Consider the following 21,690-nt stretch of genomic DNA (forward strand, 5'->3'; position numbering starts at 1 on the left):
TATTCGATTAGTCATGCGGCTGTCGTGCTTTTTACCGTCGATGATGTATGGGAATGTGATCAAAATGTGCGCCTGCAGAAGTGCAGATGGAAGCGAGATTCGTCGCACTGCGGCCGTGAGGGGGAGGGGTGAAGGCGGGTGTGTCGATCTCCTCACATTGGAGGGATAATGATGAACACACTGAAGAGCATCGTGCTTGTGCTTCTGTCTTCTGTTTGTATACTCTAGCTTTCCTCGCCCTTCGTCGACCCATGCACCGTGTTGTGAGCGATAGCCTCGGGCGCGTCAGCACCGGACCCCGCTGTGAACAGCTTCGGCGTGTGGGAACTGAATGACTGGGCCGCCATGCCTGCGGTCAGTTGTGCCCTGCCCACTTGGGAGGATACGGGCTCACACGGACGTGCGACCGTGGGCGGCCTGCGGAGAATTACACGCTGATAGCTGTAGTACCTGTAAGTGGTCGGTGGGGGCTTGTAGCATGCGATCACACTGTTAGATTCTCTGCTGCTGCTTCGCGCGATACGGTCTTCCATTCGCTCGTCTGTCAATCTGTGATTTTCCGGCTACGACAGCGATCGTTTATGGATGTAATGACTTATGGCTATGCCCCTGATACGCGTCGTGACCAACTGCCAGTGATGGATACCAACGTCTGTGCAGTTTCGCATAAACGCCACCGTGCGGTGAAGAGGCATTTTGAAGTTGTTGAGGAATGACCACACGCGTCGCAGACGTCACGCAACGCTGCATCCACGTACGCTGTACGGCCGTGATACCTGCCGGATCATCGCATCTGCATAAGGGCCTTCCATAAATGCGCACGTGTTGCAGACTGCGTTTTTCGCCCAATACATGCCTTTTGGTCAGACCTGATGCTTCGATTGCAGTGGGCACCGGTCCATCGTGGCCGCTCGAACGCGTCGAACGCGACTGCCTGGCACACGTCACGGGACCTCATGGGAAATGAAAAACATTTATGATGGCCTTACACAAAGGTACACGTGTTGTAGACCGCATCACGGATCCGCATAGGAAATGATAAACATTCAACACTCACTTCTGCCCGGGCGGGACGCTGTCATCCATTTTTCCTTATGCATTGCATTACTTGAAGCAAAGAAGCATGGTTTTGTATGGAGTAAGAGCGTTCGAGCTACATGCTTATGTGTCAGCTAAAATTACGGATGATTTTCACTGGTGACACTGTTCCAAAATTTGAACGCGCCCTTTCCTGTTTATGTTCAAATTGATGGAAAAGTACTTGTACTCGCTTGCGCCCATCTGGCCCATCTCTATAATGAAAACAGTTCTGGGTTTTTGTCACAACTCGCCACATTGAAGGGCCGGACTGGGAGGGCGGTCATTGCGTTGGATGGGAACGGAGGAAGTTGGTGGCACGGAGACTTTGCGAGCGCGTAAGCCTGCAGGAAAGGGCCAAGTAGTTCTACAGGAAGACCACAGATTTTATTACGAGTGAGTATTTATGTGTGGATGCCTCAGGTCGTACGTACTTTATGTTCGGCGTACAGTAATGGTGGATATGATGCAAGGGGCGATTCCACCCGCAATGACGCTGATCTGCATTTTTTTCAGACCGGACCTGTTCGTCCTGTGAAACGATAATGATGTAGGTATTTCACTATTTGAAGACCTGCCATGACTGTGACCAGCGAATCAGATATGTCAATTCAAAGCCACAATGGTCAAGCAAACAACTTAGCTGTGGGAATGGCAATGGGTGCACCAAAACAGCCTGATGAAGTGAATCCTAGGCATGCGTATTCTGTGCCTGGAATTCTCCATTTCATTCAACATGAATGGGCGAAGTTTGAGCTGGAGAGGTCGAAATGGGATGTAGAGAGAGCTGAGCTACAGGCAAAGATTGCGTTTCTTCAGGGTGAGCGGAAAGGTCAAGAAAACTTGAAGAATGATCTGGTCAGGAGGATAAAAATGCTTGAGCATGCCCTCAAGCAGGAGCGTGCCAGATTTCACAAACTCAAGTATGGTGCAGAGCTGTCACAAGGTGACTTGAAGCCTGCTGTGTTTGATGAAGGCCAAGAAGATGCTGGAGAAGGGGATCAGCTGATAACTGCGAGCAGCAACATTTCCTGGAGGCAGGGGCGGCAGCTTCTCAGACAGTACTTGCATGAAATTGGCTACACTGATACCATCATTGATGTGAGGTCAAACAGGGTCCGCTCATTGCTAGGCCTAAAAGACAACAAAGATGGAAGTCCACCACCCATGGGCAATGATCCTGCAACATCCAAGGAGGATGGGCAAAGCAAGGCTATGTCTCAGAGCCAGGTGGCCCTTTTGGGTGAGGACATGCTTCGTGAGGCAGAACAAGCTGTGCTGGCTAACTGCCATTTTCTCAATGAAGGTGGAGTGGAAGTAGATGACGGGGATGACGATGAAGAAGACTGGAAGAGTGAAGAGATAAACATAGGAAAACAGGACAAATCTCTTGGGGATGATGAGCGGGATTCGTCAAACATGGCCATGGCCCTGAAGTCTCTAGACTTTGATTTCAGCAACATCTCCATTGGGAATATGGTGAATCCATGGGAAGAAGGCGGGAGTGGGAGGCCCGCAGCCAGCAAAGACCCCAGTCTCCATCAGCCTGGCATGAGGATCAACTCAGCTCGGTATGGCCTGGAAGTAAATGATGACACCTTGGAAGAAATGGGACTGGGAGAGCTGGCCCAGCTGACTGTGACGAACGAGGCAGAGGGCACCTATGAGCCGGGGACATCCAAAGAGCCCTTCTCCAAGATGTGGAATGCCAAGTACACCCTGAGGTCCCACTTTGACAGCGTCCGGGCGCTGGCCTTCCACCCTATCGAACCCGTACTGATCACGGCCAGCGAGGACCATACGCTGAAGCTGTGGAACCTGCTGCGTACGATTGCCGGCAAGAAGTCTGCGTTCCTGGACGTGGAGCCCATCTACACGTTCCGCGGCCACGTCGGCGCCGTGCTCTCCATCTGCATGAACCCAACGGGTGAGCAGTGCTACTCCGGTGGTCTGGACGGCACGGTGCGCGTCTGGACTGTGCCCAACTCCAACATCGACCCGTACGACGCGTACGACCCTGACGCGCTCAGCCAGACGCTGGCCGAGCACACGGACGCCGTCTGGGGGCTGGCGTTCCACACGCAGAAGACGCAGCTGCTCTCGTGCTCGGCGGACGGCACCGTCAAGCTGTGGAGCCCGGGCACCAGGGCGCCGCTGCTGCAGTCGTACTCGGCCGACCCGGCGCTCGGCCAGCCCAGCTCTGTGGACTTCGTGCACGAGGACTGCAGTCACATGGCCGTGGCTTACACCACCGGCCGCTCGGTCATTTACGACCTGGAGACGTCCAAGCCGGTGGTGCACCTGGAGTCGGACCAGAACGCTGCGGGCGCCGCCGGCCGCGACCAGATCAACTGCGTGGTCTCGCACCCGACCATGCCGGTGACGGTAGGCGGCGCACGAGGACCGGCACATCCGCTTCTACGACAACGTGACGGGCAAGGCGGTGCACGCCATGGTGGCGCACCAGGACGCCGTCACCAGCCTAGCGGTCGATCCCAACGGCCTGTACCTGCTGTCGGGCAGCCACGACTGCAGCATCCGGCTCTGGAACCTGGACAACAAGCAGTGCGTGCAGGAGATCACCGCCCACCGCAAGAAGAGCGACGAGAGCATCCACTGCGTCGGCTTTCACCCCACCAAGCCGTACATCGCGTCCGGCGGCGCCGACGCGCTGGCCAAGGTGTTCGTGTAAGGTGGCGCGGCGACCGGCCGGGCCGTGCGGGTCAGCGCGGCAGAGGGGGGGCGCCGGGAGGGTCAGCACGGGGGCGACGGGGCTCCCCGGGCGCGCCGCCGGCCCGGTCTCGCCCGGCGCAAAGGTCACAGCCCCGCGTGAGATTAGTCATTGTGAGCGGCCTCGTGTGGCGGCCGCGGGCGGGCCGTGCTCGCCGGGGATCTGCCGTAGTGTCGGCTCGCTGTCCCGCGTGTAGGCTCCGTGTACGGGGGCGTAGGCTCGGCGCTGGGCCGCCGCGATGTGATTGTGTTGCGCTGCCGGCGTCCGCGCGCTGCCGGCCGCCCCTGCGAGACGACGCCTGCGGTGTCGCTTTCGATCCGGTGAGGTCGGAGGAACTGACGGCGGACAGGCGCGACAGCGTTACCCGTCAGATCTTCCAGCCCCCCCCCCCCTCTCCCACCCCCGATTTCAGGTTGTTTTCAGACCGGCGCCCTGTTTTCTCGCTCCTGATTTTAACCGGCGTGTGTCGCTCCCAGTAGTGGCGTTTTAGCATGTGTCACCCATATGTCGTGGACAAATCTCTGCTTTAAGCGCGTGCATGCCCCTGTTCAATCCCGCCTATGATGCTGACATGTGTTCAGGTTTGTGTTCTGAACAATGTAACCACTAATAAACTGAGCAGTCGGTGATCGTACCCTTTGTGGATGATCGCATTGCCAGGTCAGTAGTTGACCTGCGGGTCTACTACACCCTCCACGCATGCATGGCATGCATCATGGATTTGGCACGTCACAGCGATTCTGTATGGCATAGTGACGAAAGACAAATAATGGCACGCGAACTCATCCGGGGATGCCAGCACGTCGTCGCCGCTCGCCCGGGAGGCGCGTCCACCCGCAGCCACCACTGCTCAAGGGCAGGCTGTCCGTAACCCTCTCCGCGTTTTCCAAGCGATGAAGCCCATGGCACCCAACGGCTTTCATCTCCACCAGCTGCGCCGTTGGCCTGCAGGCGCTGAGCGCCATTAACTGCAGGCTTAATGAGCCACGTCAGTCAGCCAGTGTCACGAGCCGGACTGACTCACCGCGGGCCGCCAGCGGCGCTGCATCCCACGACGGCCCTAATCCCAGGGATGACGTCAGTCCCACCAATATTTATTACTGCGTCAACGGCCGCGCCACGTCTACGCCAGACACACATCGAATGCGACCCACGATGCACCGTGCACCGAGATGGCCACGCCGTTCGCAGTGCAGGCCACCCATCCGGAAGCTACTGCGTTGCGGGCGGGGAAACTTGACATCGATGCATTCTTCCCTTGCGTTCTTCCTCTTTACTCTTACAAAAGCCGGGCATCGCTCGCGTCACAACAGAACTGACCAGAAACAATGCGTTCAAAAAGCGCGTCGGCGGCGCGCGCGGCCGCGGGCGGTGGAGGGCGCCGCGGCAGGAGAGTATCACAGAGGTGTCGGCACAGTTCAAACCGCGCTTCAAGAGCGGAGCTAAAACGGCGTGCCCTGCGTGCGGTGGTCCCTGGCCCGCCGCACGCCGCGCGCAGCCGAGCTGAGAAACGTCACCGCCGTCCCGTCCGCTCTTGAGCACGAAAGGTGTCAGGCACGCTGGCCGTCGGGCAACTCAGCTCGGCTTGCGGCAGACGAAGAAGGACGAGTTGTAGCTCCAGTGCAGCATGCTGGAGCGGTTCTGGCAGTAGGCGGTGGGTACAGCCTGCTCCTCCTTCTGCGGGCCGGTGCAGCCGGTTAGGCGTGGCGGGCGTGACTGGCGGCGGTGCCGCTCGCGTCGCCCGAGGGGGTCCCGCCGGCGGGTCCGCGGGGAGGGGCGACAACGGGACGCCGCGGGCCACGGGCTCCCGTCCGCGCGCAGCAGGCAGACAAACCTTTGGTCAGCAGGTCCATAGTCAGACCTTATTCCATCCGCCGCTGCACATAAGTCCTGTCAGTGGCGTCAGTACAGCTTTGTTCCACATCAAAGGGGCTGTTCACACCCCTCTCCCCTCCCCCGGTTTTGATTCATCACCACCGCCATAGCTGATGAAAATCGCCACAAGTTCTAGAAAAGCCCACCGCAAAATCTCCCCATGCTTGGAGAAATCTGGCCATCTGGCAACAGCGAAACCCTATGCGGCTCCACTAATGTCAACAGATCAATAATCGAACGCGGGTCCAGCCATCCCCCAGATGCGCAGTCCCATATCATACCGGTCAGACGGCAGTCTGGTCAGCGGGCCGCACTAGAGCCGCCCGAAATACTCCTCCCGACGGCCCCAGCACCGTGCCGCGGTCGGCTGACGTGCGTGCCTGCGCAGGTGGCGGACCTTGGGTTCAAGCCCAGCCTCGGGCGGCCTTTTCCCGATCGGCTCCCACCCAGGCAATGACGGCACCTGGAGACGATCACCACGCCGCGGCGGCGACGCTACCCCTGTCATCGACCCGCCCGCGGGCCTGGGCTCGATCCCGTCACATCGCCCAGGACCGCCCTCTGACCACTGAGCCCTACCGGCCGGCGCAGGCCGATCATCGCGCGCGATGCGGCGGCCGTCACGGCGGCGAGCGCGTGGTCAAGATCCTCCCGTAACGCTGCCAAAAAAACGGACACCTCTGCAGCCTACAGCGGATCTATGTGGCGACAGTCTGGCAGTGCGCACCGGGACAAGCACTCGTGGTGAAGCACCACAGGTATACAAAATCCCCTTCACCTGGCTCGACGGGGAGGGGGAGGGGGGACTTACCTCAAACACAAACCCGATGGCCACGATGATGCTCTTGAGGTGCTCGTAGGTGGGCTCGATGCTCTCCTCGCTCGGCATGTCGGCGTAGTGGTACAGCAGCGGGCCCATGTTGATCCAGAAGCCGCCTGGAACGGGCGGCACCGGCTCGGTGACGGCCGGCGAGCGGAGGGGCCGGTGGAAAGAGGGCGTCCTCCACGCGCACGGGAGCCCAGCAGCATTCATAGACACATACACTTAAGTGAGCGCTTCGCTCACAAGTTCAAGCCTATTATGCACGTCGAAACGCTATATATATATATATATATATATATATATATATATATATATATATATATATATTGGAATATTTTGGCAGAATTCTTTCTTTGATACATGCTTGATTAAAAATAACTGCTGACTCAGCATTGACGAGCTTTTTGATGCATCGTTCTAGTTTCCGGGCCTTTGACTTTGCGTCATCGCTTAGATTAAAGATGGTTCGCACAAAATTACTCATATATTCATCACTCCTTCCATTCTAACGTTTCGAGATCTTATCTCATCTTCGGAGAAGACTAAATTGCACAAGAAATAAGTTTTGAGTTTTAAAGGATGAAAAATTGTGCACTACTGTTGGAAAACATCTTTTGGTACGGAGAACATAAATGAAGCATAGTGCTTATTATTATGCTTCATTTATGTTCTCCGTACCAAAAGATGTTTTCCAACAGTAGTGCACAATATTTCATCCTTTAAAACTCAAAACTTATTTCTTGTACAATTTGGTCTTCTCCGAAGATGAGATAAGATCTCGAAACGTTAGAATGGAAGGAGTGATGAACATATGAGTAATTTTGTGCGAACCATCTTTAATCTAAGCGATGACGAAAATTCAAAGGCCCGGAAACTAGAACGATGTATCAAAAAGCTCGTCAATGCTGAGTCAGCAGTTATTTTTAATCAAACATATATATATATATATATATATATTCAATAAGCCAACGTTGACACACCGTTACAGAGTGCAGCACATGACTTTGACACGCTTCCGACAACTGCACCGCATGGGACCAGCTTTCCACACATCACCGCGCACACCGTGCTTGTCCGGACCTGGGCAGCGCCAGCCTCCCCCTCCCCTTAACATACAACACCAGCCATTTGATTTACATCCGGCATATGTTCCTTTCGGTCACGAGGTGACATCGGCCACCGGCACAACCTGTCCAGTGACCGCCGGCCGCTCTCTGGCCGGGACGCGCCAGCTCACCCGGCCGAAGCACGCTGTAGATAGTCTCGATGAACTGGACCACGTTGTTGGCGCAGTCTATGAAGAAGCAGGTGGCCACGCAGTGCCACTGGTCGGGCTCGGTGTACACCTGGTGAGGAGGGGAGGCCCACTGCTCAGCCTCGACGGCAGCACATCGAGCCGTACCAGCCAGTTCACCATGGCGGTGTGTACGCCACCGTGCCCATACCACCCCAGTGACGCTGCAAGCTGGTGAGGTGACCCGGTCCCACCTGGGGTCAGTGCTACTCGCGAGTAGGTCACGACAAAGGCGTGGCTTGCGGCAAGCTGCCAGAATGTCGCGCGAGCAGCCAGCGTCTTGTGCTCGTGCTGCCATGCACCACGTGCGCTGGTTTTTTCGACTCAGCGCTTTAAGCACGACAGCTGTGGTTTAATGTAAGCCACCGCGGGCAGAGGCCTCACATTTTAAACAATACACCTGAGGGAGTCCACTGTGAGATCACAAGCCCGCAGCGACCAAGCTGGTGAGCGCGCGACCCATGCCTCTCCAGGACCTCCCAAAAGCGCCCCTCCGGTCAGCTCCGCCTCCAGTACCCCCACCAGCCCGACAGCCGGTCGCACCTCCAGGAAGTCGCCGGCGGCCATGGAGAAGGGCGCATCGGCGGGCAGCTGGGACGGGTCCACGTCCGGGAACGAGACGGCCGCCGTCTGGTCGGCCGGCCGCAGGTTGTTGGTGTTGGTCGTGGCCCACGGGTGCAGCCGGTACACGTGGGTGCCGCGGCACCTGCGAGGGACGGCCGGCCGGCGTTCAGGGGCCGTCGGCACGGCCAGAGCGCCGGGCGGCGAGCGGCGCGTGCCCAGCACGCGCGGCAGGGCAGCGAAGCAGTCACGGCGGCTAACGTGACCGGCGATCAGTGTAGAGCCTCGCATGGACGTTTGGCGGCGCGGCACTCTGTGCTGGTCCATACCTGGGGCGCTCGGGCAGTGCAACACGGCCGTCACATGTGGCGACGGATTCCAAGGACAACCATCCCCTGCTCGCATCCCATGTCTATCAGATGGGACCGGAGCGGCCCAAGCACTGCCAAGTGCTGCGAGAATCAGACCGCTTCGGATCGCTTGGAGTGACATCCCTGCAGTAAAGCCGAACCGCCAGCGTGCTCTGTGGCCAGCTACAGCCCCTGAACCGCCTGCAGTCTAAGGCTACCTGATGCGTACGAGCTCGGGAGAGACAGGCAAAGAAGGGAGGTGGCACTTCACGCGACCAAACTGGTGAGAAAGGTGCCACTCTCGCCGACAACGCGCGCGGCACATCCCCAACACCGCCGGGCGGCCGCTCCCACCTGTTCAGCACGAAGTTGGAGGCGAAGAGCATGAACAGAGCGAACTCGTTTCCCTGGCAGGCGTAGCCGAGCTTGGCGATCTCGAAAGCCAGGCGGCCGAGGCCGGCGCCGGGCACGAAGCACCTGGATACTGCTCCGAGGCCTGTCAACCGCGCCGGCTGGGTCACTGGCGGCTGGAGGAACAGGGCACCGGAGGGGACGGAAGAGGCGCGACTAAAGCGACGCACTCATAGTTAGTCGTGACGTACGGGGACTGGTGAGCACACCTGGGTGCATTCGTTCGGGATGGTCGGCCAGAGTGGATTCCTAACACTTCGTAGATGTGTCATTCATCAGTGTCTCGAGAGGGGTTTAAAACCTTACTGCAGCCCTGCGTTGCCTGCAGATCTACTTCCAGCGGACAATACACAACGCATGGCAATGGCAATTCCACCGACAACAGCACATTTGCACCCAATTAAACCACGTCTGCCATTAACCTGAACCGCCAACAACAAAGCTTACACCACACAACAAAACTTCAACAATCTTCAGCGACACTGAAGTTCATATCGAACAGCCCGTTTTTCCAGAGTCCCGCGCCGCAGGGAGACCCAGCCCCGCCGGCTCCGTTTCCGCGTGCGGTGCGCCCACCCATCCCCGGGCGGTAGGTCGGAGCCGGCCGCCACTCACGTGTCTCCGGCCGGGAAGCGGTGGCAGATCTCGTCGATGATGGGCTGATAGCACTGGCGCCGCTCGGCCTCGCCCTCGGCGCTCCAGTCCCGCACCACCTGGCGCAGCACCGAGCTCACCTTGTCCATCTCGGAGAGGGTCGGCCGGCCCAGGCCGCGGTGCTCCTACCGGCCGAGACCGTGCTGAGGCGGCAGCCCCCACACCGGCGTGGGAATGGGGAGCGGTGCAGCCGTGGGGTCACCACGGGCCGAGGTTTTCAGCGGAGCAGGGAATACTGGCGATCGCCGGTGACAGCTGTCCCTTTGCTCTAGGATGGGGGACTCATGGGACGTGCGGAGAGGCGAAGGAGCATCTAACAACGTGGGGGTGCCAAAACCAATTCTGAAGTAGATTTTTAGATTTCATGTGTTATCAATGGGTTAACGCACATTCTCGAGAAGTGGAAATTGAAAAAGTGGAAATTCACGGACCTCCCTCTTCTCACAATCTTACGCCCATAGATGTGAGGGACATGGGGATGAGCATCTTGTCATCAACATGAGATCAGTCTACCGCGCCGAACACATCGACGACAGATCTACCTTCCACAAACGTAGCATATCATTATGAAAAGTTAATTCACCCCATCCAAAATCACCCAGCAAACCGGCCAAACAGCTACCCTCGCTCATGAGATCAAGGCTGGGAGCCGAGACCTGGCTTCTGGACTGTGAAAAGCCGCCGCCGCCGCCGCCGCCGTCTGGATACGAACCCGCTCATCGTGTCGACTGTTCTCGAACATGCTGTCCACGTCCTGCAGCACCAGCTTGATGATCTCGTGATTGTGCTCGATGCAGACGCGCAGCTGGAGCAGATGCTCCGAGTAGTCGGCCAACAGCTCGCGCTGCCGCTCCTTCATGGCCGCCACGAATGCCTCGTTCTTGTCGATCTTGCCGAGGAAGTGCACCCTGCGGTGACAACGATGGAGTGGGCATGCTGAGAGGCGTGGGGACACTTATATCACGAGATCTAGAGAAAACACGACATCAAGTTACTGAGAGATAGTTGACAGTTTTTATCACAATTTATTTAGCATGCACACAAAATGAATGGGAACCACATTGTGTCAACAGCCTGAAAATCCTGACACTTAAGGCAGACCCAAAATTGGGTGTCAAGATCAGACCTGTTACTTTCAAAAATGACAGTTTACAAAATAAAAAATAATGTGAACAGGGTTGGCACCTAATCAAACCATTCACCATCAACTTGTGGAGCTGCATTATACCTGTACATGTTACATACTTGTAGTATTTGAAAGCATTAATAACCCTCTGGAAATGTTCCTTTTCTTCAATTTCCTGTTCAATATGATCCTCTTCATTGTGGCCATTAGTTGCAGCTATCTGCATGCAGTCATCCCCATCTGATTGTTTCAGCCTGTTCATTTTAAAATTTTAGGCTCCACCTTTCAATAACCACCTGGGGGCAGACAACCAGCATAGCAGCATATCAGCATATCAGTCACACAATAAAGTGGATTAAGGTGAATCCATGTAGGGATGCATGCCTGCCAACACATGCTGGGAGGAATGGAGTTTGCCATTTAGTTTCAGCAGACACAATTCATCTCAAGTGAAACAGCGGCAAACCAGTCAGGTTCAGTTAAGGCTGGGCTGGATGGACAGTACGGCCCCATTTGCAATGCTTTGTTGCTATTCATGTTATCAGCCAATGTCAACAGATGGAGTGGCATCTCCAGGTCATCGTACCATCTGCAACATGGGCCCATGCCTATTGCATCTTTTTGGGGAATAATTCTGTCTGAACACTCAATATGGGTGTCAAAGTGTGCCTCACATCATGATGCAAAATAACACACTTTTACACCTTTTGGCACTGCTGAACAGTGAATGATGCAGCATAAGTGACAGAATGCATAGCACAGTGAGCTGGTGCTGGCTGACATGTGCAACAGTAAAAGAGTATATTCTTGATGGAAACTGGAGGTCAATATAATGTAAGCTTCTGCTCATAAACTGCCACTGTATGAAACCCTCAAGGTGACAAAAGTGGATGATGTGATAGCATTAAATTGAACAGGACTGGACAAGACCGCACACAACCAAACGAGAGCAGCTGGAACTAGATGGGGCAGGACAGAACCTGATGGGGTGAATAGCACTGGATGGGATCAAAGAGGATTGTCTGGAACTGAAAACAAAGGGTCTTAGCTGGACTCCACTTAAAAAAATCACTTAAACAAAAATGCACAGCTTGGTCTGGCCCATTTTCTACATAACCTTTAAGGACAGTCCAGACTATCCATGTCCCATCCAGACCAATCTTCTCAAATCCAAAACCATCCAGCCTCATATTACCCATGCTGTCCCATCCAGGTTGTCCTTAATAAACAACTGATCCCTCATGACCTGTTAACTACATTTTGCACAATCCAGCAGTATCACACCACATAAGCTGCCAATGCACAGTACCATTCAGCACCAATATGCTTCCAGCAAGCAAACCTAGGTTACCATAGAGTGGTGTGCACAGATCAGTTGCCTTTGTTGATGCAGGTGGTAATGGTAATAATCTGGGGAATTGGATGTCTGCATATAGTGCCTACAGATATAAAAAACATATGCTTCCTAGTCTTTCAAGGTGCAAAAGAAAACAAAGTGGAGGAATGAGCCTCATAGGGCTCTCCACTATTTCTACCCAGTATAACATATCTAGTTTCTGCTCAGAGGACAAACTTCCAAGACTGTTGACTGCTTAAATTGCCATTTTTATCTTCTCTATGAGCCAACACGCCTTTTCATTAATGGGGGCTGAAGCATGGATATAACACTGCAAATGTAGTCTGATATATGTATAATAGCTTTTAAATGACTTCTTCACTTTTGTACACTGCTTCAAGTCACAGAAATAGTGTTATAAGATATTTCTTTTGTCTCTACCACCTACTCTGATGTAGCAAGCTTACTGTTAATAGTAACACTTGAATCTTTTAACTTTTAATCACAGCAAATTGTTCATAACCAACAACCATTATGATCCACCACACACCAAGCATCTGTTAATACAGATATTGCAGGGTGTGCCATGCAGAGGTACATCTAAAAAAAGCCAGTCGTAGCATGACATGAAAGCTGCAGCAAGTTCCAAGTCAGCAGAATAGAGTGATACAGTCCCTGAAGATCATCAGACAGGATAATTCCTACACACTGAAACAGAACAACACTGAGGAAATGATTCAGATGCCAAAAACATTAACAACATGTCTTTTAGCTTTACAGTAGCCCAGAAATAGGCATTTAAAATTAATCCCTGCCTATATTACAACCATGAGGGGAAATTAGCAGAAACCATGAACATCGACATGCACTTGTAGATAGCATGGGAAGTCACTGATTAAAAATACAGAATTCCTTAAAAATACACCAGAATAATGAACATCCTCCTTCATTATGATACACTATACATCAGATATGGTGTGGTAGGCTGTCCGAAAGTATCAAAGATAGTCCCCTACGACTCTGAGTTCTGACCCAGGCAGTCTGCATGAACCACGTTCCGGCGTCAATAAAACCAGAAACGCAAGTTCTTCCTAATCTGTCAAATGATTCAAGTTACGAAAATTGTTACCCAATCTCAGCTGCCTCCCAACCGCGCGGCGCTTAACCCCCACTCTCACCACACGAACCAAGAGCCGGGTATCACCCCACAGGGGCCAAGAGCCCGAAGTATACAAGCATCTCAAACATCATTGGCTATTTCGTCAAATTTCGTCATGTTCAGAAATCAACAGAGTTCGCGGCATTCCCAACTTCTGAGAAGTTTTCATGACATCAGGAACATAAAATTTAGGTAAAGTCTGAATAGGTTCAACTTTGTCATCACTTAATTGACTCAGTAACCTAAAATTTACGATTTTTTCAGTTCTGCCACCTAAACTAGGCGAACTAGTAATCTGTGCTGCAATATAATCAATGTATGTATTTCAAAACTGCGCTCTTGCGACAAATTTACACACTGTTTCGTGCACCTAGGACAATTGCAAATGTTGTTCTGATTTGTTTCGGAGAGCAATTAACTTTACGTTCTAGGACTGAAGGTGCGTAGGACTAAAGGTGCGTATGTATGGCGACCGGTGGAAGTGTCTGTATGTCTCAAATTGGGTAAAAATGATGCTGAGTGTGATATCAGACAAATTGTTGAATGAGCGCTGGCCACTTTTGTTGGGTGAAACCTTGATGGCATTTTGTCCCCCTCCCACTCTGTATGAAGTGTAGCTCACAGTGACAGATCAACTCCAGTGTTAAAAGCGTTGGAGATAGTTTCCTGGAGAAATTCTGAGACATGTCTCCCTTCCAAAGATAAGCTTAATTCCTTTTAGCAGCTTTCACCTGCAGTCTTTTGGCTTTGCATACCACATTGATTGATTTTGATGGAAACTTGCAAAATTATTGTGCCTGGGCCCAGAAGGCTGGAGCTTGAAAAGCTCTTGGGGCCAGTCCTACCTCCAAATATTGATTTTCACCCTTCATATCCTTCATATCCTTCATATTCCACCCTGCATTCTCCTGGTCAGGTGACTTTAATGCAAGATTTGATTCAAATCAATTTGCCCAAAATGTGAGGTTGTGTACCTCAACCTAGCATTGCTTTCTGATTGTAAGCAGGCACCTGTTGCCTAATCTAGCTTACATATTCATAACATTCTAAAGGCATTCCCACAAGGCCACACATTCAAGGGACTATGCTGATAATGCTAACATGCTGAAATGTGTGCTCATAAGAAACCTTTGACATGTTATTGATGTCATTTTGCCCAAGGAAAACCATGTTTTGCATCAGTATTAAGTCCCTGTCAAGGGATACAGGTGTACCTACATTTCTTTCATTTGCCGGGCTACTCTTTCAACATATCTCACCTAATGTTTTGAAAATCTTAATATTGATATTGACCAGATGTTGAGCAGCCTGGTTCAACACTGTATTGAAAAATGAAATGAAGCATATAGTTATGCTCTAAATTTGGCAAGCACACAGGCTGCTAAGGTGACCATTTTTTGTTGAAATGCTGTGACACTTTACCAAAACATGTTATGATCCAAAATACTTGTAACCATGCGGTTCACAAAGTCAAGCTCTTGTCCTGAGGAATGAGCAGTGAATGTGTGGAGTCATATTGAATCCAACTTTTAACAATGTCTCATTTCAGGTTAACAATAACTTGGCCTCACTGTATCAAGAAGATACAGCAGGAGTGACAAATATGTCTGCTGTACTGAAGACAGCTGTGGCTGTGGGTGCCATCTCCAGGGTATGTGCCTTATTTTATTAGAATAACAGTTGAATATATGTATATAGTATTTATAAATGTTAAGTATGTTGGTTGTTCCTTGGTGCTGAATGTGTTGTCCAAGAAATAATTAGGTGTCCATCAACATATCATTTCATGCATTCTGTGTGGCCAGTTTTCAAATAGGTTTATATATTGTCCTAAACTGATGGTGTACAATGTGGGCAAACTAAATTAGTGCTCCATTCACATTTTATCTCCTTTTTCAATGGTAAGACAAAAATGCCTGATGTCTTGTATGTTTGATCATTTTTGCCCTGTACAGCTCATTATCACTCAAATTCTTATTTTAACATTGAAACTGCAAATTTTCCTTCCTGAAAGGCTATAAATTATGATAAAGGCTCTTGGGTCTTTTGGTGGTAGGATAACATGTCTGTAATCATACAAGGGGTTTTCTACATAATGTGCTCCTCCGAAAAGTGTCCACCAAACACGACTGATGGTTTTCATGATGCAGGTATGCCGGCTGGCTGGTGCACAGTCTTCGAGTCAGCTCCTGGTGACCCAGCTGCCAGACTGTCATCACAAAAGAACTATGAGTAAACATTGGAATCCCAAATTCCGCGTGCTCAGAGGAAAAAAGGTGAGTGGTGATGTCTCCAACTCATGTTCTGGTCGTGACTGCTCCAAGTTGTCAAATCTTTCGATCTCAAATAGATTATTGATGGTACATTTTCCCACCAAATAGATTTCTTATAGTAACATTCTCTGGCCAAATGGATCATGGCAGCATTCTCCAGCAAATGGCATTGCAGCCATACTGTAGCCACTGGTGTGAGATGTGTAGGTGACATGGTCCATGATGAGGGGACCTGTGGGCAAGTGGCCTGCTAACTGCGTCTTACTGGCCATACTGGGACATAGTGGATGGTGCGCCACAGTACCAGTGGCCAGGGAGGTCATGAATGTATGGGTCATGGGGCGAGCTGGTGGGCTGGGGAGCCAGGGACTGGTGTGGTGAGATCAAAACAATCACTTCTGGGACAAATACCTGAAACAACAGGACCATTTTCCCAAGGGCATCCCTGTGTGGGCGGGGATGGGGTGGGCTGTATGAGTAACCCCCCCCCCCCCGGGCGATGCCCCGCCAACGACCGAAACAGTCACGTGTGTCGGTTAACATCATAAAGATCACATTTATTGGTTGAGATCTGCCAGTCTGAGTGGCGCTCACAACCGGTGTCCCGCAGATCATCAAGGTGGAGTTACCTAACTTCAACGAGGATAAAGAGGCCGCCGACCTGACGCCGAACGAGATGCGGGCAAAGCTGAAGGAGAAAGGCATCCTGCCGCCGCGCCCGTGGCAGGAGCGGCCCATCAACATCAGCTGCACCGGCGGCGTGTTCGAGGAGTACGTGCCGCCCGAGGGGGACGGCAAGGTCTCCATTGTGTCCAAGACGGTCAGTGGCGCGGCGCGACGGGGCGTTTGTGGCTGCCTTGTCTGATGAGGCAATGAGTGTGCGCAGCCGCTCGCGGGCTGTATTTTGGCCTTGTATTGATGTCGGACGTCACACGGTAGAACAGTACCGGCAGTGGCTCCGTGCATCCCCTGTCAGGGCTGTTAGGTAATGACAATGTTAAACAGCCTGACCCCAGTCTCGGCCTTCTTGAACAGGTGATGCGACCACTGGTAGTGGGCCGGAAAAATCCAAAGTAGGCTTGGTGGGAGCCTTCTGAGGCTTCTGAACATTACTGATTGGGCGAGGTGGGGTTAGTACAGGAGGACGATACAGAGGAGTGGAGTAACTAAGCCCAAAGTTTGTTATCACATTCAGCTCGCTTTTTGCAGTTACTGGTAGGTTGATAGTTGCAGGTACAGGTGTGCTGTGTACCCAGTTGCACTGGTGTTCTCCAACAGTCCATCTGTCATTGGGACGTTGCAACGCACTCAGCTATTGAGGCTATATGGAGTTGCCTGCCTCACACCCTGGCAGGAAAGAGGGGCACCGCAGGGAATGGAACCCTGTACCTTTGGTTTTCCAGACACACAGTGGGTAACGAAGACGCGTTAACCAGTACACTATCAGCATCACCTCCCCAGTTGTCCACTGGATCCCATTTGTCAATGTTTTAATCAGCAATGGTCTTTTTGCCTCGTCCATGTGGCTTGATGGTGCGCCCTAACTGGGCCCTTGTTTGGTTTTGTTGTGGCCCACAGTTTTTTAAAGTTTTTTTGAGAGGGGGGGGGGGGCAGGGCCACCTTTGATATCAAGGATTACGTCTTCTGGGCTCGTGCAGCCGGCATCGCCCAGTGTTTGTACTATTCAGAATGTTCGGCACACATTGAGGCCATCGGTCTCGGCAGTCTTAAGTTAAAGTCTTTTCATTCCCTTGCATGTACTTGCATGGCCCTCAGTGTCCACCAACCTTCTTCTCACCAGGAGCCGTTTAGTATAACTCTCCACGCGTGTCCACACGTGTGACAGTCTGACGGCCAGTCATCGAGGACCACCCACTGACGCTTTTTTCCTCGCTGCTTGTCTGTGCCACAGGGCGCCAAACAGCGGGTTGAGTTGCTGGAGAAGAAAGCCAAGTCGATGATGGCTGTGCGCAAGATCCGCACCTTCGACGAGGACTTTGACGTGAGTGACTTCGCCGAGGATGCACTGAACATCTACCAGGAAGGCGCACCAGGCGCTGGCCCGGCTCGACAAGGCCGCCCTGCACAAGCACGTGACGGGTGAGACCCGACGGAGGCGCCGCGAGCGAGCGGCGCAACTCGTGGTCGGAGATGGTCGGTCCTGGAGGCCGGACCGCCGCCGTGGTGGGGCGCAGATACCGTCTGTGTACTGTTGCACGTGGTGTCCAAAGACACTCGAGTGTTGCGATGTTTTGAAGGTAAACGAAATGTTTTTTTTTGCGTGCACAATGTTGTTGATTTCGGTAGTCAAAAAATAAGATATGAATATTATTAGTAAGTATGTTAATGACACGTTTTGCCTTGCTGTAATAGTAAAGCCATCTAAGCAATAAAAAGGAAGGCAATATCTTAGACGTGGTTTGGGTAGAAGCGCTGTCAGAATGGTGGAACGTGTCTTTTACCTTCCCTGAATAACGTAGAACAGACCTAAAACTCGGCGAAAGGCGTTCTCAAACGACCACAGATTAACTAGAACGTCTGGTCAACCCTTTATTTGTACCTGCCGCGATGTCTGCATTCTGCGACATACCCAGTCATCGGCTGAAATTCGTAGAAATGAGTGGGGGGACTCCGAGATTTAAAGTGGAATTTCGTCCCTCCACTGTTGATGTGCCATGTTTTTAAATCGACGAGCGTGGGTCGAGGAAGTGGCTCAAGCTGCCACGCTCCTAACGCACCTCCGTCGCGCAGAACTGGCCTATCGAAGATGATCCAAAGCGTGCGGAGCAAGACGGTGCACTGGCAGCTGCTTAAGTCGCTGGAGCCGGCGCGCGTGGTGCACGTGCGCCACACAAACGTCATCTCCAAGGACAATGTGTACGCCCAGGTGACGGTGCGTCTGCACACACAACAGGTGCGTGGCTGACAGGCCGCCGGTCCGACCGCCCGCGGGCCGGCGCGGGCTGCGGCGGTACACTGGTCGGAGCAGGGCACGACACTGCAGGAGACAGGGGGCCCGCCCGGACGGACCCGGCTAAAGGGTCAAGCGCGGGTGCTGGGAAGCGCGGGCAGCCCGACGGGTCGTGGCGGTGTCATGTAGGGTCTGGTGCCATTGCCGGTGCATATTCTCAGAATATGTATGCAAGATGGCTTTTGGTACCTCGTGGTGGGACACCGCTTGGTAGCACTATGACCGAACATTCGTTCGGTATATAGCATTGAAGTTGCGTGAAGGGACCGCAAAACGCGTTGATGTGAATTGGTACCCATGATATTCACGTTAAAGCATTTAGTGAATGAGTTGAAGGAGATGTTCCACATTTGAGGGTTTTGAATCAAGCATAGGCATCATGGAACAAGCTCACTTATAACTATTGGTATACTTTTAAGTGGAAAAGGCTGCTCTAGAGAACATAGTTTCTGCGTTAAGTAAATATGCTCCTCAATACGTTATTGTTTGATGACGCCATCGTACCATGCACAACATTGTTTGGGAGCCAATTGATGGCCGTTGCATCTAGACAGCGTGATCACGAACGGTAGATCAGAACTACTCAACAATTATATTGTCTTCATCCCGCGTGATCAAGGTAATGACAGGATTATGAATAACACTATTATGACGGCGTGGATGCCTGGGTGACCTCGAACTAGAGTCCCGAAATAGTCTATACGTCTTCGCGAGCGTGTAGCCCAGAAAGAACAAGGGTTTACGTCTTTAAGGAGGGCGGGGCTGTGAACTGTACCTAATGATCTTCAAGATGTTGATGGCAATGAACCTACTATTCAAGTTCAAAACCCCATAAAATGTTGAACACCTTCAGAGGCAACAATGTAATGCAAGTCATAATAGTCCTGTTCTTTGCTTCCACATGCAGTCACAATAGTCCTGTTCCTTTGTTTCCATGTGCCATCGGATACTCATGGTGGTTGTGTAATTATATTGTACAAAAGATATTGACTGATGAGAAGCATACGTTCTGTGCGTGCTGTCGGCAAGATAGGCCTTAAGCTTCGTTGTTCAGACCATTATGAGACCGGTTAGTATGCTGATAGTTGCATCGGTCATGTTTCTGAATACTCAGATGTCTATAAACGCAGATTGATGTGTCAGTAATTGGAATATAACTAGTATTTGCTCGACACTGTCCAGCACCTGGCTGGTATATTGAAGGGTCGATGACATCAACTCTGAACTCACATGTGGTTTTTGTGAACCAACCCCTAATGATTTTACGTTGTTGACTGGATCGTGGGTCATAAACTGGGAGGCCATTTTGCCAAGGATCCTGTGGTTTAGGATTCACGGGGGGGGGGGGGTCCAGAAAATCTTATATTGAAGAGGCAGCTTGTCCATTTTCAGCCATCTATCATCAGCCGGTTACTAACCAGACCATCGTCAGCCTCGGGTAACCATGGCACCATGCCCGGGGGTAGAGGCAGATGTCTGACCGCGGCCACTCATACACGCCTCACCAGCCCCCCCACCCCCATGTGCCGACAGCTGCTGGCCATCTACGATCGGTTCGGCCCGGCCTCATGTACGGCTCCGAGGTGGTCGCCAAGGATGTGCTCGAGTACGTCGTGTTCGAGAAGCACCTGGCCGACGAGTACGGTCGCTGGCGCGTCCACAGCAAGATCGTACCGGATTGGATGCCGGCCCCGGCGAGCCCGGTCGGCCGCACGTGGCGCGTTGAGCCGACGCCGCCAGCGCCTCCTCCTCCTCCGGCGGCGGCGGCTGATGCCCCGGCCGAAGAGGCCGCCGTCGCCAGCTGAGCCGCCGCGCGTGCGCACTGAGCCACGGACAAACCGACGCAGCGGTGTGGACGGCGGTCGTGCCGGGACCGACACGTTGGCGGCGAGCGTGGGAAGACTCAGTGAATGTGGTTCGCGTCGGTTTTCGCGAGGCAGTGCTCCCCGGACCGTGGGAACTGGACAGGAAGCACGCGGCGCAGTGCCATCGGGTGTTTCTGCGGGCGAGCTCCGACAGAAGCGCGTCGGGAGCGTTTGTTTGGAGCTCGTAGTGATGTGTGAATGGGTGACTGCATACGATGATTCGAATATAGTGCAAATCGAGCTGCGCGGGCGCCTTTTTGGGCACGGACTTTGTGAACAGAACGAGAACGACAATGAAGAGAGCGATATCCGGGGATTCGGAGACATTAATATTGAATCGCACGACGTGAACTTTGTAGCGCCGACTAATGATCTCAGGGGACGCTCTTTCCCCTCGAAAGTTTGGAACGGAACATATGGGGCGCTACCAATCAACGTCCCAGCAGTCCCACGTGCGTAGTGCCAATCATTCATGTTGTTCGGAACTTGGGATTTACTTCGCCGTTTCACATGCCCAGATGCAGGCCGGAACGGGAGAGCCGATTCGATGACCACACTTTGTCATCCCTTCCGCGCATGGAATGTTGGAAAGCACAACCGTAGTTCCGAACATTATGCACGGCCTACACCCACACAAGGGCGATGTCTTTTATCTCCCGTCACGAAATGCACATGATCCTATTTGTCTTTTCCGATTTTGGGGATATCGGCTTCAACCACGTGCAATTATATGATGTATATTACACGAACGGTCAGGTACACGGTCGTTAATAGCTGACGCTTCAGCTAAGCTCCTCCTGAACCCCTTCACCAGCGATCCAAAAAACGACAGTAACGATGGTGTGCCTGAAGTGACAATGAACACCGTAAAGCTTTAAGACATAACTCCCACTTGGAAGCGTTCGTGAGCGCGACGCCCATCGGCCCCTCTGAACAAAACGCGCTTCCCAGACAACGCAACGTACTGCGTCACGGCGACGGATATCATCGGCTTCGTGCGCACGACAGATGCGCTGAGCTCAACTGACCTAGCTAGGGGGGAGGAGAGAGACCGGCACGAGCCAGTCGCTTCAACGAGATCACTCGGGGTCACCAAGCAAACCCCGGTCAACCACAGGTCCACCTAACGGAGTCCTGCGGCCGAAGGAAAACCCTCCGCGGCCTCGCGGAATCCAGGGCCCACA

General features: G+C 52.8%; 1 protein-coding gene and 2 pseudogenes across 1 annotated transcript; 2 read left to right on the forward strand and 1 right to left on the reverse strand.

Moving 5' to 3' along the window:
* The first annotated feature begins 1,341 nt into the window (after positions 1 to 1,341).
* On the forward strand, positions 1,342 to 3,893 carry LOC119099013 (striatin-3-like; annotated as a pseudogene).
* A 1,046-nt stretch (positions 3,894 to 4,939) lies between these two features.
* On the reverse strand, positions 4,940 to 13,572 carry LOC119099280 (carnosine N-methyltransferase-like). The gene is given in 10 exon segments (XM_037222406.1): positions 4,940 to 5,485; positions 6,495 to 6,619; positions 7,744 to 7,852; positions 8,344 to 8,506; positions 9,066 to 9,181; positions 9,183 to 9,207; positions 9,738 to 9,901; positions 10,489 to 10,684; positions 11,022 to 11,198; positions 13,426 to 13,572. Coding segments are annotated over 9 exon segments (1,143 nt in total). The 5' UTR covers positions 11,165 to 11,198; positions 13,426 to 13,572; the 3' UTR covers positions 4,940 to 5,383.
* A 196-nt stretch (positions 13,573 to 13,768) lies between these two features.
* On the forward strand, positions 13,769 to 20,751 carry LOC119099281 (putative 39S ribosomal protein L45, mitochondrial; annotated as a pseudogene).
* Positions 20,752 to 21,690: the final 939 nt, after the last annotated feature.

Source organism: Pollicipes pollicipes, unplaced genomic scaffold (genome assembly GCF_011947565.3).
Source record: "Pollicipes pollicipes isolate AB1234 unplaced genomic scaffold, Ppol_2.1 Scaffold_4740;HRSCAF=5597_pilon_pilon_pilon, whole genome shotgun sequence".
Lineage (NCBI taxonomy): Eukaryota > Metazoa > Arthropoda > Thecostraca > Pollicipedomorpha > Pollicipedidae > Pollicipes > Pollicipes pollicipes.